Source organism: Vicia villosa, linkage group LG3 (genome assembly GCF_029867415.1).
Source record: "Vicia villosa cultivar HV-30 ecotype Madison, WI linkage group LG3, Vvil1.0, whole genome shotgun sequence".
Lineage (NCBI taxonomy): Eukaryota > Viridiplantae > Streptophyta > Magnoliopsida > Fabales > Fabaceae > Vicia > Vicia villosa.
The window spans coordinates 126,129,494-126,148,721 of record NC_081182.1 but is presented as its reverse complement, the minus strand read 5'-3'; the positions used below and the strand labels follow the sequence as shown (position 1 = coordinate 126,148,721).

Genomic DNA, 19,228 nt, shown 5'->3' with positions numbered 1-19,228 from the left:
CTAGAGCTTTTTAGGGTTTCCCAAATGTGGTCCTTGATTTTAGTCCTTGATGGGCTCAAAACCCTAGTCTGGTGACCTGAGCAAACCTGAGTCCTAATGACTGGTGTATAATCAACATGGGTGAATAAATGAATCATTTGAGTATTGTGATTGTATTATAGGTCCTTCTCTTACTGATTGATCCTTTTCCTAAGCTCCTTTGTCCTTGAGCACCCTCGATTGAGTACCAAATAAACAAGTGACTGTTCTGAGTACCTATCTTGAGTTTTAATGAAATGTTTGTATGGTGTGATATCTCAGGGGGGGTCAAAATTAGGGTATTACAGTGGATGCGGAGGGTCGGGACAAACTTGTTAGTAGGATTGAATGTTTGGAACAAGGGGAAGGTAAAATCGGGGAAGGGTTAAAGGAGAATAAAAAAGTTGTTAAATGATAATCAGGTCATTGAATATAAGAGAGGGAGTGAACAATCTCAAATGTAGGAGAATTCATTCATTGATCAAAAAAGGAAACGTCGACGTGTTTTTGTTACAAGAAACTAAATTTACTAGTATGGATGAAGTGAAGGCTAGAAGTTTTTGGCTTTCTTCGGAAGTTGGTTATTCCTTCACCAATTCTTCGGGAAGATCAGGAGGTTTATTAACTTTATGGAATCCGATTAATGTGGAGGTCTTGAGTAGTTTTAAAGGGGAAGTTTTTTTGGGAATAAAAGTTTGTTGGAAGGATAATCTCTCCTACATTGTTAATATTTATTTGTCTTATGTGTTGAGCAAGAAGAAATGTTTGTGGAACGACTTGTTAGCTTTGAAGGAGTCTTTCAAAGATGGAGAATGGATCAAGGGAGGGGGTTTTAATTCTATTAAAAATAGTAGTGAAAGGAAAGGAAGGGATTTGTCGATGAACCATAAAGAAGAGGAGCTTTTTTCGGAGTTTATTGATAAAACGTTATTGGTGGACAATCCGTGCAAAGGAAAAAAGTTCTCTTGGTTTGGTGGGGATGGTAAGGCTATGAGTAGAATAGATTTATTTCTCTTATCTAGTAATATTGTGAATAGATGGGAAGTGATCGGTCAATTTATCGGGGATAGAGACATTTCGGATCATTGTCCAATTTGGATAATGACGGACCATTTGAATTGGGGACCTAAGTTGTTTAGATTCAATAATGAATGGTTTTCTTTTGACTCTTTCATTCCTTTTGTAGAGAAAGAGTGGAAAAGTATGAAGATGGAAGGAAGAGGTAATTTTCTTCTAAAAGAAAAGCTTAGGTTTCTTAAAGATAAACTTAGAAGTTGGAACAAGGGGGTGTTTGGGAAAATTGATTTGGAAATGGAGGAAGGTGTTCTTGAATTGAATATTGCCGATGAAAGGTTAGTCTCCGAATCTAATTCTTTTATTGCCGATAATCTTGTATTGAGGAAAGAAGCTTGTAGTAAGTTTTGGAGGAATTTGAGGATAAAGGAAAGTATGTTATTGCAAAAATCTAGATTGGGATGGTTGAAGGAGGGAGATTCTAATAGTGGTTTTTTTCACAAGGTGATGAAAAAAAGAAGAAGACATAATCATTTAGGTCCTGTACTTACCCTGGGAGGTTTGGTGGAATCGCTAGTGGATGTCAAAGAGGCTGTTTATTCTCATTTTGGTAATAACTTCATTGAATCGGAAGAGGTTAGACCCTTGTTAGCTGGAATTTATTTTAATTCCATAAGTGGGGAGGAGGCGATGGAGATTGAGAAACCTTTTTTAGAAAATGAGATTATAGAGGCGGTTTGGAATTGTAGAGGGGATAAAAGTCCAGGTCTGGATGGATACTCTTTTCTTTTTATTAAGAAATGTTGGTTTTTTCTTAAAGAAGATTTCATCAATTATTTTAATTACTTCTTTGTTAGTAGCCTTATTTCAAAGGTGATTACTTCTTCTTTTTTGACCTTGATTCCGAAGAATCATAATCCGGTTAGCTTGGATGATTATAGGCCAATTTGCTTAGTGGGTTGTATGTATAAAGTGGTGGCTAATTTTTTGACGGGGAGATTAAAAAAAGTGTTAAACTCCATCATTTATTCGTGTCAAAGTGCTTTTGTCCCCGGTAAGCACTTGTTAGATGGTGTGTTGGTGGCAAATGAGGTGGTGGATTTTGCTAGAATGGAGGGTAAGAAGTGTATCCTTTTGAAAGTTGATTTTGAGAAGGCGTATTGTCATACCCTAATTTTGACCCCCCGGAGATGTCACACCTCCAAACTTTTCATCAAGTTAAAACAAATGCTCATAGCAGTCATTTATTACGTTGATACTTAGTCGAGGGTGCTCAGGAACAAAAGAGCTCAGGCAAAGGATCAATCAATAGAAGGATTAGTCTCCAATACAATCATAGGATTCAAAAACTTCATTTTTTATTCACCTATGATTGATTAGACACCCATCACCTGGACTCGGGTTTGCTTAGTTCACCAGTCTAGGGTTTTGAGCCCATCAAGGACTAAAATCAAGGATCACATTTGGGAAACCCTAGAAAGCCCCAGGGCATCACTCAAAGGCTTTGATCATCTTCAATTAGTTCATATAACAATATCCATAAGGCAATACACTTCAATTCAAGGTCTACAGTCATCAATTTCATCTAGTCGACAATAAGGGTTTTTGACCTAATTCACCAAGATAGTTGACTTTTAATTAGGACATGGATCCAAAACGCAAAGCATGACTCAAGATCTTCTATTACCTCAATATAATTCGTTCACATCATTCATTTGAGGAGGAAATTTTGATTCATCACAAAAGTCCAAGATTTCACTTCATTTGGAAAAAGTCAACTATACAAGATAACCTTTGACTTTTAGGATTTTTGGCCAAAACATGACTTTTTAAGATCAATATCATCAATATATGATTATTAAAGTCATTTTGCAAAATAAATTCAAGAAAATTCACCATGGAGAAAAAAGTCAGAAATTAGGGTTTTTTAGGGTATTTTGGGAACTCAAAATTTTGCTTACACACTCAAAAATCTCCCGAAACGTAAGTTGTAGATCTTGAAAAATAAAACAACATCTTACAAGACAACTTTTTTCAAGGAATCAATCATTTAAGAGATTTGTGAATTTTGAAGTTTTACGTCATAAAAACAGAGAAAAATTCTAAGTGTTTTTAACCTAGTTTTCTTCCAACTTTAGGCCTATTTTTCACAAATTTCCCAAATGATTCTGAAGAAACCCCAAACTAATGAATTGAAGTAGCTGTTTAGGGCTTTCCAAATTGTGCTCGACCTTCTCCAAATTCAATTTGAGCTAGGAGCTATGCTTGTTCAAAGTTGGCCTCATGAAGTAAAATTATAGGTCATGTACAATTTGGAACTTTACAATTTTGTGCATATGGCTTCACTAATGGATGCTACACGACCCATAACACATCTGAAAGCATACCAAGCATTCATTCTCACCATGGCATAAGAATTGGAGAAGATTCCCAAAAGCAAGAACATGTGATTATGTAATCATTACTTTTGAGAATTTATGGTAAGTAATGATTCATCAATTGGAATCTTCTCCTAAGCCAATAGAAAGCCTCTACATATCAGAAATGTTCCCCAAGATCAGATAGAATCAATGGATAGGGAGCTAGCTCGGTTTGGTCATCATTGCATTTTGGAGATTCTTTGAATTTCTTCATGGCCAAGAAACCAAAACTCTCTCATTAAGCAAGCTCACTCCCTCAATTTGTACAAAACTCTTTGCCTATAAATATAAGTGCTATCCTCCATACAATTCGCACCAAAGCAACTCCAATTCTTGCTTTCTCTTTCTCTTCCTCATGTTTATGGTTTTTCAAAGTTCTTTGGCAAGAAGAATCAATTTCTTCAAACTAGAGCTCTTCTTTGGGAAGTAAGCATTCTAACATCTCAAAGGGGTTCATTAGAGGTGATCCAAGCACCTGGATCACTTCTGTAAGTGGAGTAACACCATAGTCACTCTCACTTTGGAGCTTAAGAAATTGGAGGTCTACAGAAGAATTCAGAAGGTGTCAAGAAAATCTAAGCACATCAACCTGTTCCTAGAGGTGTAGTGAAGCTATTCACATGCTTGCAGCACATCTGTAACTACAGATTCACCAACCTCCATGTTCACTTGAAGCTCAATTTGAAGGGGTCTGGTAGAACAATACTGACACATTCAAGGTGCAATAAATATTCAGTTAGCATCACTGAATCCCAAGGAAGATTTAAGGATCACTCACACAAGCCCAGGTGTTCCTCATCATCCTCACGACCTCCATTTTCAGAGGTATATTTTCAAACTCTAACCCACTTATTCAAGTGCTCTTTCTCATATATCTCGATACCAGTTTGTTCAGCATCACTAGAGGATCAAAAGCCCTCTACTCTCATGCATTTATTCATCATCATCATCATTTAATTTTATTTTTGAATTTTAGGGTTCTTCACGTATTTTGCTTAATTCAGTAGATATAGTTAATATAAATTTATGTTAGTTAAATATTTGAAACTGTGAAATAATTTAGAACAAGTTTGATGTTTACATCTTTGCAAATGAATGAGAATTGAGGGAGTTCAAAAATTCAAAATGTTTGAGCTAGAGGTTGAAGACGAAGACGGTGATGGCGCCATTCTTTTGAATATCAGGTTTTTAGTTTAAAATATATTTAGTTGAATCCGTTTACTAAACGAATTCATTGTTTGCCCTAGTGGCCTCACATGCGCTCTTAGTACTCTCTTGCCCACAAGTCTGGGGTTCGAATCCCCCTCGCCCCAGACTTTTTGATTCTTTTTATTTTTCAATGATTTACCACTTGTTTAAAAACATAACCAAATGGGTGTGTGTTATAATCACCAAGCGCGCGTTGGCCCAGTGGTGTTATTTTGAACTAGTGACTTAGAGAGCGTGGGTTCAAACCTTGGAGGAGAAAAACCCAAATTTTTTTACCACTATTTTCTTTGTTTTCTACACAAACTTCACACAATTATTTCACTTATCATATTAAATTATTTTCTCTTCATTTTTCACACACTTCTCCTTTAATATATCTATTTTGAGGATATACCAAAAAAATCATAAAAAATATATTATTTTAGTATGTTTTAATTAGGTTTAAAATCACATATTTTAAGTATATTTTAATACCTTAAAAAATATAAATTTCACTTGATTTTCAAAACCTAATCTCTTGTAAATATTTTTGTGATATAACCCTAAACAATTAGGTCTTAATTAGGCATAGAATTTGGCTTTACCCTAATTAAGTTGACCTTTGTCAATTTTCAAAATTGTTTCCAATCTCCGATCAAACGGACGATCTAGGTTTTCCGACAACAAAACCTTGTATCATTTCAAATCATTTTCAACTGTTTCTCATAAACAGTAAATCATTTCTTTGGGCCTCTAATAGAGTGTAAGTCCCAACCCCCTTTTTATTTTACAGATAATCAACTGTTTTCACAATAGTAATCATTTCAATTGAAAATCATTTTCATATGTTTCTTATAAACAGTAAATAAATCTCTGGGCCTCTAATAGAGTGTAAGTCCCATCCCTTTTTTCTTTCTTATATTCAATTAATTATTTTCAAATAACTATTTTCATAACAGTCAACTTGTACTATAAAGTATTGGGCCTCTAATAGAGTGTAAGTCCCAGAACCTTTTTCTTTTTATAGTATGTTTTCAAAAACTGTATTTTACAAAATCTTCTTTCTGTTTTCAAAACATTCTTCTGGTATTTGAAGGGCATTATTCCCGGTGAATCTCTTCAGATACCTATGTGACCTTTGTACATCTTCACTTCTTCTGTTTTCAAAAACCTTTAACTGTTTATAATAAATAATCAATTGTCATCAATAAAATTGCTGGTAAGGCTTTGTACATACATCCTCAGAGGCCTCCACTCCATCCAGCTTAGGCTTTATAGCTTTCAATTTACAGTCTTTATTTAAACTACTGTCAAATACAAATTGTTTATATATTAGAACTACATTTGAGTGTATACCCTAGGACAGTTAAACTATATATATTATAGGATTATGGCCTAGGAATGAGAATGTCTTCCCGGTGAAGGCTCTTTCCTAATTAGAGATCTTTAGTTCAAACCCTCAAGATGAATTATTCCTGGTGAAACATCTTGAAAAAGCCTTTGAACCCAAAATAGGATATATCCACCCAAGAGGAATTATTACCGGCGAAACCTCTTATCCATTTGCTTAGAGACAAAATAAGTTCAAAAACCACATAGCTTTCTCTTGTGCTATAACAAGGACCCTCGATGACCTTCGATTAGCCTCCTCTTGGACTTTGTACAAGGACCAACAGGCTTCTTAAAAGCATTCCCAGCTTCCTCTTGAGCTTGTATACAAGGACCCATCAGGTTTCTGATAAACATAGGAATAGGTCTTTAGTCACCTTTTAGCCTATCCTGGTGAGTTTCTTCTATTCTTCAAACCAGACTTTAAACAAGCCTAGTTTGTCTCAATCTCATATTGAATACACCTTTTGGAATGAGAGACATGAACAGTCTCTATCACCCTTATCTTCATCAATTTTCCTTAGCAGAGTCTAGGATCTACATTTGTCTATCCTTGGTCAGTGTCAGCCTCAACCTTGGGCTTCATACAAGGCATGAAACAATAACTTCCCCAGTTAAGAGTCAGCCACAACCTATGGCTTCATACAAGGCATAAAATAGAGTCTCCCCAGCTAAGAGTCAGCCACAATTCTGGGCTTTGTACAGAACACCAAATAAAATCCATCAAATAAATACTCTCCAACTAGAGTCAGCCTCAATTCTGGGCTTTGTACAAAACACAAAAACTCTTTAGTTTAAATCCATCCCCAGTAGAGTTATCTCTCAGGGTCAATAAAACAATAAATCAACCAAAACCCTCAAGCTTGAGCCTCATACAAGCCAGCTAAAAATCAAATCTTTCAAACAATAGATAGACATAGCTCATCTTCATAGGTAGGTATTTCTCCTATCTCACCACAAACAAACAATCATTTCAAACAAACAATCATTTCAAACATTCTCCCATTTAGGACTCGTGAAAGGCATGATCTGGCCACATCCCAGACTTGTACAACCTTTCCCTAATTTGGTTGAGAATTTTTCATTCAAGAGGCATGTTGGCTGTCATACTTGATCAACCAAGTAGGCTCCCTCTCTTAATGAAACAATTTTAGCTTTTCTATCACTTTAAAAATGTTTGTGGTGGAATAGTAGAAATACCTCTCTGTAAAGATGATTTCATGTCTCTTTACTGTAAACAAAGATTTAATTCAAGCTTCAACCTTGAGCTTCAAGCAAGGCACCAAAAATCAATAAAATCCCTAATTAGTTCCGCGAACTACAAAAAGCTCTGACTTCCATTTGGGATATGTAGGCATGAGGTTCACAAGGAATCTCAACGAGCTAATAAAATACCAAAAATAGTTAGTTTGTCTGTCTTCTTTTCAATTCAATTCAATTCTCTCTCCAAACACAAAGGAGAAACTTTCCCAATAATAAGCAACAAACACAAACACATAGACACATAGAAGGTTCCCGTAGAGTACTACAGATATGTAGGGTGCTTAAACTCTTCCCTATGTATAACCGACCCCCCAGACTCCAGACTTTCTAGTCTAGGTGAATCCCCACACTTAGCAAACTCCTAGGGTTTATTTGAGATATTTTTCCCCTCTCCTACTCGTAGGATAATTAAAACGTTCGTGTGATATCGTAGGAAGAAATGAAACAATATTCATCCCGCCCCGGGCGCATTCTCCTTACAAATTTCGCGTGAAGGGTCTAGCGTGCCGTCCTCCCAAGTGAAACGGGGAGGTAAAGAAAACGACAGCCACACGTATGATAAGGTAAGTTAGAGTTTTCTTCGTTATATGCTTCAAAGGATGGGCTTTGGGAATAGATGGTTGAAATGAATGGAGTTGTTGGTGTTCAAAAGTAATATGTCCGTTCTTGTCAACGGGAGTCCAACTAAGGAATTTGTTGTTTCAAGAGGGTTGAGAAAAGGTGATCCTATTTCTCCTTTCCTTTTTGTCTTAGTGGAGAAAGGTCTTATGGGTCTTGTGAGACAATCCATTGAATTAGGGGACTTCCAAAGATTCGATATCAAGGGTTCTTGTTGGGTGGATATTTTATAATTCGCAGATGATACGCCCATTATGAGAGATGGAAGTTGGAAACTGTCATACCCCAAAATTTGCCCATCACATTTTTATACTCAAGCTCATCCAAGTACCAATAGCTCAAGATCTAAGTGGATGCACACTCTCCTAAACAAACAACCCACAACTAGGGTTTTTGCTTTTCTTCAAGAAAAAATCAAATTCTGACAAATCAAGTGGACCTCATAACCTCTCGTATGATTCAAAGAATCCTCACCTCAAGTTACAAGCTCTGATTCACAAGATTGTTTAAACAACAGTCGACTAGTTTGAACTAAAAGTCAACTGTGGTCAAAATACAATCAAAACTCGTGATTTTTTGTCAACATCCTCATTTTGAAGTATCATTCACCATTTGATCAAGGGTTGATCATGGTTCATCAAGAAAAGATCAGAAATCAACAAATTCAAAAGTTTCTAAACTAGGGTTTTCATAGGAGAAAAGTCAACTGAACTTTGACCAGCCATAACTCCCACATGGAACATCAGAAATTTCCCATCTCAAAGCTCATAACTTGAACATGGTAAAATCAATTGAGATGAAACCAAAAGAAGCCTTTAGGGGACTTTTTGAGATTTCTAGAAAGTATTAGAACACATTCATAGGATCAATATTGAGGGAGATATAAAACGCACAAGTCGAGCAAAATTCAAAGAATGCATAAACCCTAATTGGCAAAGTTCTAATTTTTTACTAATGGGCCAAAGTTTATTGGTTTCAAACATTCCCATGGTGCATATAGAAGCCCACCACGCCATATTTTCACTATTATCATTATTGTTTATTTTTATTTTGGATTATATTCATTTAATTCAAAATTTAATAATAATAGTAATAATGAAAAAAATAAAAGATATGAGATGGATTGGTTTCTTAATCAAATATGGAGCAAATATAATAAGGGAAATCATGCAATATTGGTTGAAAAAAAGATTGAATCAATTTGCCCATAAATAGAAAGAAATCATATGATTTTTTCAATAAAATAATATTTCTCCAAATGCCAAGTATCCAAGTCCATCCAAACCCTAATCTAATCCCTTATATATTCTAAACAATATTACAAGCAAGAGGGGACGAAAATTAGGAGAATAGGCTAGGGTTCCAAGAGAAAAAAATTCTTCAAGAAGCTAGGGCATTCAAGATCACGAATTGTAGAAACTTTCAGCCAAAACCAATCATCTATTCTTGCTCCTGGAGTGCAGTAGAGTAAGTCTGGACCTAAATACACATGTATATCACGTTGGACGACCCCATACTTGAATTCATCTTTTGCATTTATTTTTTGTTAATCGAATTTTAATTCTTAGCATGTTTTGATTGGAACTAACAATATTGACGAGTTCATGAGGTCCCTTAGAACAGGAATGGATCATCGTTGAGAGCTTATCATGACCATATCACACGATGCCATGGTTAGGGAAAAACGGAGTTGTTTCTTCGTTCTCATACTTCCGAGCATTTTCAAGCCATGAGACCATCTCCATTGAACTCGCAGCAAGCCAATTAGTGGATCTAGGTGTTGTTGATCTTTGGCTAACATAGTTTTTTTGAGGTTTCAATTTTACAGGAATTAGAAGGAAATATTCGCAGCAAATATCGTAGGTGATTCCATGGCTAATTCCGCAGGTAACCTTGGAAGAGAAGGTGAACAGTAACCGGATGCACACGTGGCCTGAACGCATGTCTTGATTCGTTGGTTATTTTTCTGGACTTCTCTCCTCCACGCGTAGAGATCTCATTGGAGGGTCAACGATCCAACGCACCCTCTTTCCACTCTGATTCGCTGCCATGTGATATCGTGGGGCCCAAGTTGACTAGTTTCTTGAATATCCCAATTATTATTGGTTTTAATATATATTTTTGTTTGTTCAGTTTAATATCAACGCAAACAATTAGCACACATGGCAAGGAGACAATACTTGTAACTAGACAGTCCTGAGTTCGAGTCCCATGGGCTCCAATTTAATTTTTACAAAGGTTTCCCACAAGATCCCATGCGTCCCACACGTAAGCACACACCATGATCCCTCACGCATCCACCACCAGATCTTCATAGCGCCATGATCCAAGAGCCCAGGATATGCTGCACACCATACACCCTCAAAAGCCAAGAGCACTGAATCCCAGCTAAGTTTCTTTTAATTTTATTTTTATTTTTATTTTTAAAATTACATAAATGCTTTTATTTCATTATTATCCTTCTCTATTATAATTATTATAATTTTTATTTTTATTTTAAATTAGTTTCTATAGTAATTATAATTATTTAATCGAAAACTCGATTTTCTTTATAATCCTTTAATTATAATTTTTATGTATACGCTTAATATTAGGTTTAAACTTTCGACTTCATTAACCTTTTAGGGTTTGCTCAATCCCATTTATTTCTTTTATTTGCCTTTTGGGGATAAAATAGGGTGTGTACCAATAGTTAACGAATCTTTAATGCACTGATATTCTCCTCTTCGTGGCTAATTTTCAGGATTATATAGGAATCTTCAATCATGCGCCATATAATCGAAAATCAAAGTTTCTAACCCTTCTCCTGTTTAAATATCATTTTAATTTTATTATTTTGCCTTTGCCCAAAATAGGGTTTGTTTCAAACAGTCAATGGATCTTTCATACACTCACCCCTATTGTTTTCTGTTTAATTCTCAGATGTTCAGAGTCAATCGAAGGTTCGGGGAAGATTAAGGCTCAAGATAAAGATAATTAAATTAATTATTTATATTTCTTATTTTCTGTTTTAATTCCCCCCATCCCCGCAGGTGTTTATTGTAATAACGTAGGAATTTATTTTCTGCCTTTAATTTCTGCAATTTTAAACTGTGTGGTTAGTAATCTTAGGGAGTGCAAGCCTTGAATAGAATTAGGATAACTAATTACAAGATAAATAATCGAACTTAATCACGTGATTGTTGCACCCACACACCTTTAGGGTAATTCCTCTTGTTGCCTTATACTGTTGCCTTATTGTTGCATGTTGCCTTAATTTTGTTGCCTAAAAATAGTCAAATCCCTCGATTCCGAGGATACCTAAAGCAGTGTTGCCTTTAAAGTTATTGAAACTCCCTCGATGTTGTCTTATAAAAATAATTTGTCCCTATTGCTAAGGTATCCTCGCATGATGCCTAAAAAGATAAAATGACTATTGTATCCTTCCCTTAGACTACCTGCCCTCTTTATGGCAAGGGACAATTTTATGGCGAACGATAATTCTCAATGACCCTTCAACATCCAATTGAAAGACTTCCTGCCCTCTTATGGTATGGATAGACACTTTCGTCCGAAAAGCTAAAAGAACAAATTTTAAAATTTAGGGTAATTGCTTGCTCTTTTTCAAATTCAAATTCAAATTCTTTTTCCCACTAGTTTTCAAATACTTCCAAAACAAGGCTACGCTTATTTACAAGCTAAAGTCCTTAAAACTAAGTTTTTACTATTCACACACGACACTTCAAATATTTTGAAAACAAAATGAGCTAAGCAATTAAGAGCCCATGGATAACCATGGATACAAGGGGTGCCTTACACCTTCCCTTTGTATAACTTACCCCCCGAACTCAAAATCTTTCAAAGGTCTTTCCTGTTCTTTTAGCCTTTCCAATTGGATAAAATAAAAGTCGGTGGCGACTCTTGCTATCCGCAAAATTTCAAATAAAGCCAGTTCACCGTATTACAGAACTGGCGACTCTGTTGGGGATTTTTCGAATAAAAGAGGGGTTACCTTAAAAGCTTAGGATTCACTTAAATGGTTTCTATTGTTTGTTTTGCTTGCTTTATTTTTTAGGGTTGTTTTGGGAATTAAATGAAGGACGAATCCTGCACCCGAATTCAAGTACATCTAAGATCGGAAGTGGCATAGTCATGGCGACCTCCTTCATGTATGTGGAAGATTGGTCAATATGAGAGTTCACGCTTAAGTTAGGCCTCTATGGGTGTTTGCATGCTTCTCTTGTATGAGAGAGGTTCGTGCGGATGTCTGTGGGTGAGTAGGAGATTAAGGACCTTTAGTTACCTTTAACCCATCTTGACTTTTAGGAACGTAGTGGGAGGACTACTCTTGATGTATGTTGAGAGCATAGTCGCTACCCGATACTACAGCTCAGATAGGTTCTTTCTCAAAGTATCATTGCATGGTATGTATGTATCATGTTCGAGGGTGCTTTAGGAGGGCTGATAATTCTGGGTAACTCGGTAGAACTCGTTGCTGATATCATCTTTATCCTTAGAAATACCTTTGGGAAAGGGTATCTCACATGATCTAAACTCCATGCAAGCCGAGCCTAAGGAAATTGTGTGACTTATGTGACTTGTTTGTGACTTGTTTATCTTACGTTTTGCCTGATGCACACATTCGCATAACATCATGACATCGTGACATCATAACATTACGTGTTAACTAACCCTTTCAAGGATCTTAAGGATTTATGGCGCATGATTTCAGGTACTCTTATCAAGGACTGAATTCCTACCTAGGGGCAAGAGGATTTATTTTCCTTTAGCCGTATGCCGTCCAATTCAAAGACACAGTACCTGTCAAGGGGCAAGTGGATTTATTTTCCTCTAGCCATATACTTTCAAATTCAGGGGTATCCCAAATCAGAGGCGATGACCCACTCGATATGGTGAGCTTAATTCTCAAAGAAGGATGTTCAAAGACGAAAATCAGAATTCTTCAGACAAAGACGCAACCAATCATCTTCTAACATCGCAAACTAAACTTCATATAGATCCTTGAAAACATTGCATCTACATTCATAAACATTTCATAACAGGTTTCCGCAATAGGCTCCCCATTCTCTCTCGCTGTTTATTTCAGCACAAATGGATCTCGAGCAATCAGACAAAAGTCTTCAGGCTCAGAATATCCGGTTCCAAGTTTTGATTCTGAACTAAGCCAAGGGGCAAGACGAGTTGAAAAACCTTGTTAACCCAGAAGGAAAAGGATCAGCATACGCAGTAAAGTTTATTCCATGGCACATGCCGTTGTCTCAAGTTCTACAACAATTGCTCAATCGAAGCTAGATAACTCTATTGCCTCTGTATTCAGTTGTTTCCAATCATGCTCCTGGGTACAAATACAATGCAAGATGTGCTTATCAATCGAACAGTCCTGGCCATGATACCGAAGATTGTGGACCATTGACGCATAATATTCAAGACTTAATCGATGACAAGATCACTTATTTCAATTCCCTTGAGGAACCTCATATGACTGATGTTGCACATAACCATAACTGCAACCAATTTGTGAGGGCAGTTCTGATCTCTAAACCAGCTCCACAACAATGACGCAACCAGATGCACCTAAGCGTCAATTCACCAAATATAATATGACATTGGCTCGCGCATTACAATATCTGTTGAAGATCGAATTGATTACTCTGAGGGACCCTCCTAAGAACCTACACTCCTGGCTATAAACTTAATGTGCAGTGTGCGTACCATTCCAACAGTCCGGGACATTACGCAAACAATCGTCGGTTATTGACGAATAAGAGTCGAGATCTGATCGATGACGGGGAAATCAAATTCAACCCTCCTGAAAACTCCTGGGATGATCACTGCTCATATGCCTAGTCATGACAAGAATGACTGACGTCTAGACGGACAAACTTTTGGATCATTAGATCTACTTTCATTTGCAAGCCTCTTTTCTGTTTGTTTAAACATTTGACCCATGATAGACATTATCTGTTTTAATAATCATCATCAGTGTATTGCATATGTTTGTCTTGAACAAATCATTTCGCTATCACTCATTTTAAAATTGTATCTTTACTTTGCATATGTTTTGTGTTCATTCAACTCCTGCTAAGCTGTAAGCCTTTTGAGGGAGGATGACGAAAACGATACCGCAACCTCATACAGTATGCTTTTAAACAAACTATGCTGATGATGTACAGGCATTGTTTCAATTCCTAAACAGCGGAGATATAAGGATGTTAATCCCTCCTCAACCCCTTTGAGCCTAAGGTGTAGGAGTTTTCTTTCTTAAACAACTTAAAACCTTTGATCATAACCTGGGGCAGGGTAGTTACTCAGTTAACTCAGTCATGCCAGTATGCTTTTACACAAATAATGATGGTTTCCCGTAATCATTAAGTCAGGCAGTCAACACCTATCAAAAGAAAAAAGCTATTAAGTCAAAACCTATGAAGGAGACTTATATGAAATTAAACATCCCGCTGACTGTAATCTCAAAATAAACAGATCAGGCAAAATTTAGGGACAACAAAGTCAAAAAGAGGTCACTACAAATCCTCAACAAAAGAACACATTTTAAAATAGGTCACTACAAATCCTCGACAAAAGGAAAGTATTACAACAAAGGATGACTGCCTGTCCAAATTAAACCTCTGATACTTTAACCATCATCAAACATCAATGTTACAACTTCAAGCTTTTCTAAAGGCTTAAACACAGAATTAACTGAGCATAGGATCGAAGAACATCAAAAAGATTGGGATGGGTATAAATAAAATTTTGAGCCTTTATCCTTTGTTTCATAAACCGTGAACCAAGCCACGTTACAACCCTTGAAAGTCCTAACTGAAGTACGGTTAGTTTGAAAGCATACTGTCACCAAAAAAGGTATCCTGACTCCTTAAGTGTGGTGTCGTTTTCTTTACCTCCCCGTTTCACTTGGGAGGACGGCACGCTAGACCCTTCACGCGAAATTTGGAAGGAGGAAGCGCATGTGGCGGGATGAATTTTGTTTCAGTTCTTCCTACGATATCACACAAACTTTTTAATTATCCTACGAGTAGGAGAGGGGAAAAATATCTCAAATAAACCCTAGGAGTTTCTAAGTGTGGGGATTCACCTAGACTAGAAATTCTGGAGTCCGGGAGGTCGGTTATACATAGGGAAGAGTTTAAGCACCTTACATATCCGTAGTACTCTACGAGAACCTTCTCTGTGTCTATGTGTTTGTGTTTGTTGCTTATTATTGGGAAAGTTTCTCCTTTGTATTAGGAGATAGAATTAAATTGATTTAGAAGAAAGACAAACAGGCTGACTATTTTTGGTATTTTATTAGCTTGCTGAGATTCCTTGTGAACCTCATGCCTACATATCCCTAATGGAAGTCAGAGATTTTTATTGACTCAGGGAGATAACTCTACTGGGAATTAACTGAAGAAATTTGGTGTTCTGTACAAAGCCCAGAATTAAGGCTGACTCTGGTTGGAGAGTGTTTATTTGATGGATTTTTATTTGGTGTTCTATACAAAGCCCAGAATTGAGGCTGACTCTTAATTAGGGAATATATATATTGACTCTACTTAGGGATTATATTATTTTCTGCCTTGTATGAAGCCCAAGGTTGTGGCGGACTTTAGCTAGGGAAGTTATTATTTTTTGCCTTGTACAAAGCCCAAGGTTGTGGCTGACTCTTAAAGAAACTGGACATGGATGACTCTATGGGGAAAAGATCCTAGATATTAGGAATCTTTGACACAAGAAATATGGTTTATCTGCCTTGTACAAAGCCCAAGGTTGTGGCTACTTGATAAAGGACTCACTGGGGAGACTCTATTATCTGCCTTGTACAAAGCCCAAGGTTGTGCGGACTCTTTAGCTATTTTTTACTCTGCTGGAGAAATTTATCTTTTGGAAGTTTAATTTTTGGAAGCTAACCCTTTTTAGGGATTTTTATTAAAATGAAGGAATGAATGGAGGCTAACCCTTTCCAGGGTTTTTTATGGCTGAAAGATTATCTATTTGAGACTTCTTGTTTAAAACCCAAGATTAAGGCTGACATTGACTTCGAATATACAACTATGGATCCTAGACTCTGCTAAGGAAGATTTATGAAGATAAGGGTGACAGAGACTGTCCATGTCTCTCATTCCAAAAGGTGTACTCAATATGAGATTGAGACATTCTAAGCTTGTTTAAAGTATGGTTTAAAGAATGGAAGAAACTCACCAGGGTAGGCTAAAAGGTGACTAAAGACCTGTTCCTATGTTTATAAGAAACCTGATGGGTCCTTGTATTCAAGCTCAAGAGGAAGCTGGGAATGCTTTTAAGAAGCCTGTGGGTCCTTGTACAAAGCCCGAGAGGAGGCTAATCGAGGGTCATCGAGGGTCCTTGTTATAGCACAAGAGAAAGCTATGTGGTTTTGAACTTATTTTGGCTCTAAGCAAGATGGGTAAGAGGTTTCACCGGGAATAATTCTTCTTGGGTGGATGTGTCCTAGTTTGGGTTCTAAGGCTTTTTCAAGATGTTTCACCGAGAATAATTCATCTTGAGGGTTTGAACTAAAGATCTCTAATTAGGAAAGAGCCTTCACCGGGAAGACATTCTCAATCCTAGGCCATAGTCCTATAATATATATATAGTTTAATTGTCCAAAGGTTTATACTCAGACGTAGTTTTAAACAAATATATAGACAATTTATATTTGACAGTAATTTTAAATAAAAACTGTAAATTGAAAGCTTGTAAAGCCTAACCTGGTTGGAGTGGAGGCCTTTGAGGATGTATGTACAAAGCCTCACCAGCAATATTATTGATAACAGTTGAATATTTATTATAAACAGTTATAGGTTTTTGAAAACAAAAGAAGTGAAGATGGACAAAGGTCACATAGGTATCTGAAGAGTTTCACCGGGAATAATGCCCTTCAAATACTAGAAGAATGTTTTGAAAACAGAAAGAAGATTTTGTAAATACAGTTTTTGAAAACAAACTATGAAAAGAAAGAAGGTGTTGGGTCTTACACTCTAATAGAGGCCCAAAGATTTATTTACTGTTTTATGAGAAACAGTTGAAAATGATTTGCAATGATACAAGGTATTGTTGTCTGAAAAATCTCAATCGTCCGATTAATCAGAGATATGAAAACAGTTTAAATTCTTGACAACAGTCAACTTAATTAGGATAATGACAAAGTCTAATCCTGATTAAGACTTAAATGATTAGGGTTTTATCACAAAAATATTTACAAGAGATTAGGTTTTGAAAATCAAGTGAAAATTATAATTTTTTTAGGTATTAAAACATACTTAAAATATGTGATTTTTTTACCTAATTAAAATATACTAAAAAATATATTTTTTATGATTTTTTGGTATATCTTCAAAATAGATATATTAAATGAGAAGTGTGTGAAAAATGAAGCAAAAATGATTTAATTTGATAGGTGAAATAATTATGTGAAGTTGTAAATAAAATGGAAGAAAATAGTAGTAAAAAATATGGTTTGGTCTCACCAAGGGTTGAACTCACGCCCTCTTGGTTATCCAAGAAAACAATTGCCAACTGAGCCACGCGCGTGGACTGATTAGCAAAGGAGCCCACGTGATTATATGTGAAAGCAAAGCATAAAAATGATTTGGAAAATAAAATGATCAAAAGGTCTGAGGGGGGGATCGAACCACAAACCTAAGACATGGAAAGAGTTTGGACGCGCGTTGTAACCATTGGGACACTACGATAAATTCGTAGGTTAAAGGCAAACCATCCAAAATATAATAAACTAAGACCTGGGAAATTTGAAAAATGGCGCCACCATCTTCATCTTCAACCTCAAGCTTTCAAATTTCTGGAAATCCTATCTCTCTCAATTCTCAACCAAATCCAAAGATGTAAAGATGGATTTTGCTCGTTTTTGGACGAGGATCATGATAATATTTTTTAATTTCATTTATTCTGAGTGTAACTTAAAATTCGCAAGCATGAACACTAAGAACCCTAAAACTGAAATTTAACATGAAATACTCTATATGATGATATGATTCAATTGATTGAGGGTTAATGATCCTTAAAGGTGCAAAAACCAACTGGTAACTTCATTTCTAATTTATCATGCGTGAATTATAGAGTTTGAAGTTCATAAAACTTACCTCAAAAATGGTGATTGAGCTCTGATCAAAGTGTGCTACAGAGTTGTTACAGTGATCCAGATAGCTTCAGTGATCCCTTAGGAAGGTGTTGAGATGCTTAGCATGGGTTGAAACTGCCCAGAACTCCTTTCTCGACCCCAACTTATATGGCTCCAAGTGAGAGGTGAAGATGATGATTCTCCATGTACAGAGTTGTTCCAGATGCTTGGATAACCTCTAAATACCTCCTTTGATGTGTATGAATACTTAATTTCAAAGGAAGAGCTTTGGTTTGAAGAATCCAAGTCTTCTTGCCAAAGAAACTTTGAAAAACCTAAGTATTAAGAGAGAAGAGAAAAAGCAAGAATTTTGTTGCTTTGGTGTGTCCAATTACTGAGGTATGCACTTGTATCTATAGGCAAAAGGCTCAGAGCAATTGGTGATAGTAAGCTTGGTTAATGAGGTTAACTTAGTTTCTTAGCCATGAAGAAAGTTTGAAAATATCACATATGCAATGATGGATTTTCGAGCTAGCTCCCCCAACCATTGATCTTGTATGATCCTAGGGGACAATTCTGATGCAGATGAGAGTTCTAATTGGCCTAGAAGAAGATTCCTTGATGATTCACCTATATTACATTTTGTAATGATTACTTAATCACATGGCATTGAATTTTTGAATATTCTTTAATATCTTTGCAATGATGCATTTGATCCTCTCCTATCCTCTATGATGTTTCTGAAGTTTAGAGGCATCAATTAGTGTCGGCAATTGCATAAAATTGCAAGCTTCAAACTTTGGCATGACCTATAATTTCACTTCATGAGCCAAATTTGAACCATCATAACTCCTAGCTTAAAATGAATTTGTAGAAGGTTGAACACAATTTGGAAAGCCCTTAACATGTACTTCAATTCATTAGTTTGGAGTTTCTTCAAAATCATTTGGGAAATTTGTGAAAAATGGGCCTAAAGTTGGAAGAAAACTAGGTCAAAAAACACTTAGAATTTTTTCTAAGTTTTTCATACTTATGACTTCCAAATCCCAAATCTCTTAAATGATTGATTTCTTGAAAAAAGTTGCATTGTAAGATGTTGTTTTATTTTTCAAGATCTACAACATTCATTTTGAGAGATTTTTGAGTATGTAAGCAAAATTTTGAGTTCCCAAAATACCCTCAAAAACCCTAATTCTTGACTTTTGAATCCATGATGAATTTT

At 36.1% G+C, this 19,228-nt stretch overlaps 1 protein-coding gene across 1 annotated transcript; it reads left to right on the top strand.

Moving 5' to 3' along the window:
• Positions 1-552: 552 nt before the first annotated feature.
• On the top strand, positions 553-13,469 carry LOC131658925 (uncharacterized). Its single transcript, XM_058928172.1, has 2 exons — positions 553-1,798; positions 13,228-13,469. The coding sequence occupies exons 1-2, from the start codon at positions 553-555 to the stop codon at positions 13,467-13,469; spliced, it is 1,488 nt and encodes a 495-aa protein (XP_058784155.1).
• Positions 13,470-19,228: the final 5,759 nt, after the last annotated feature.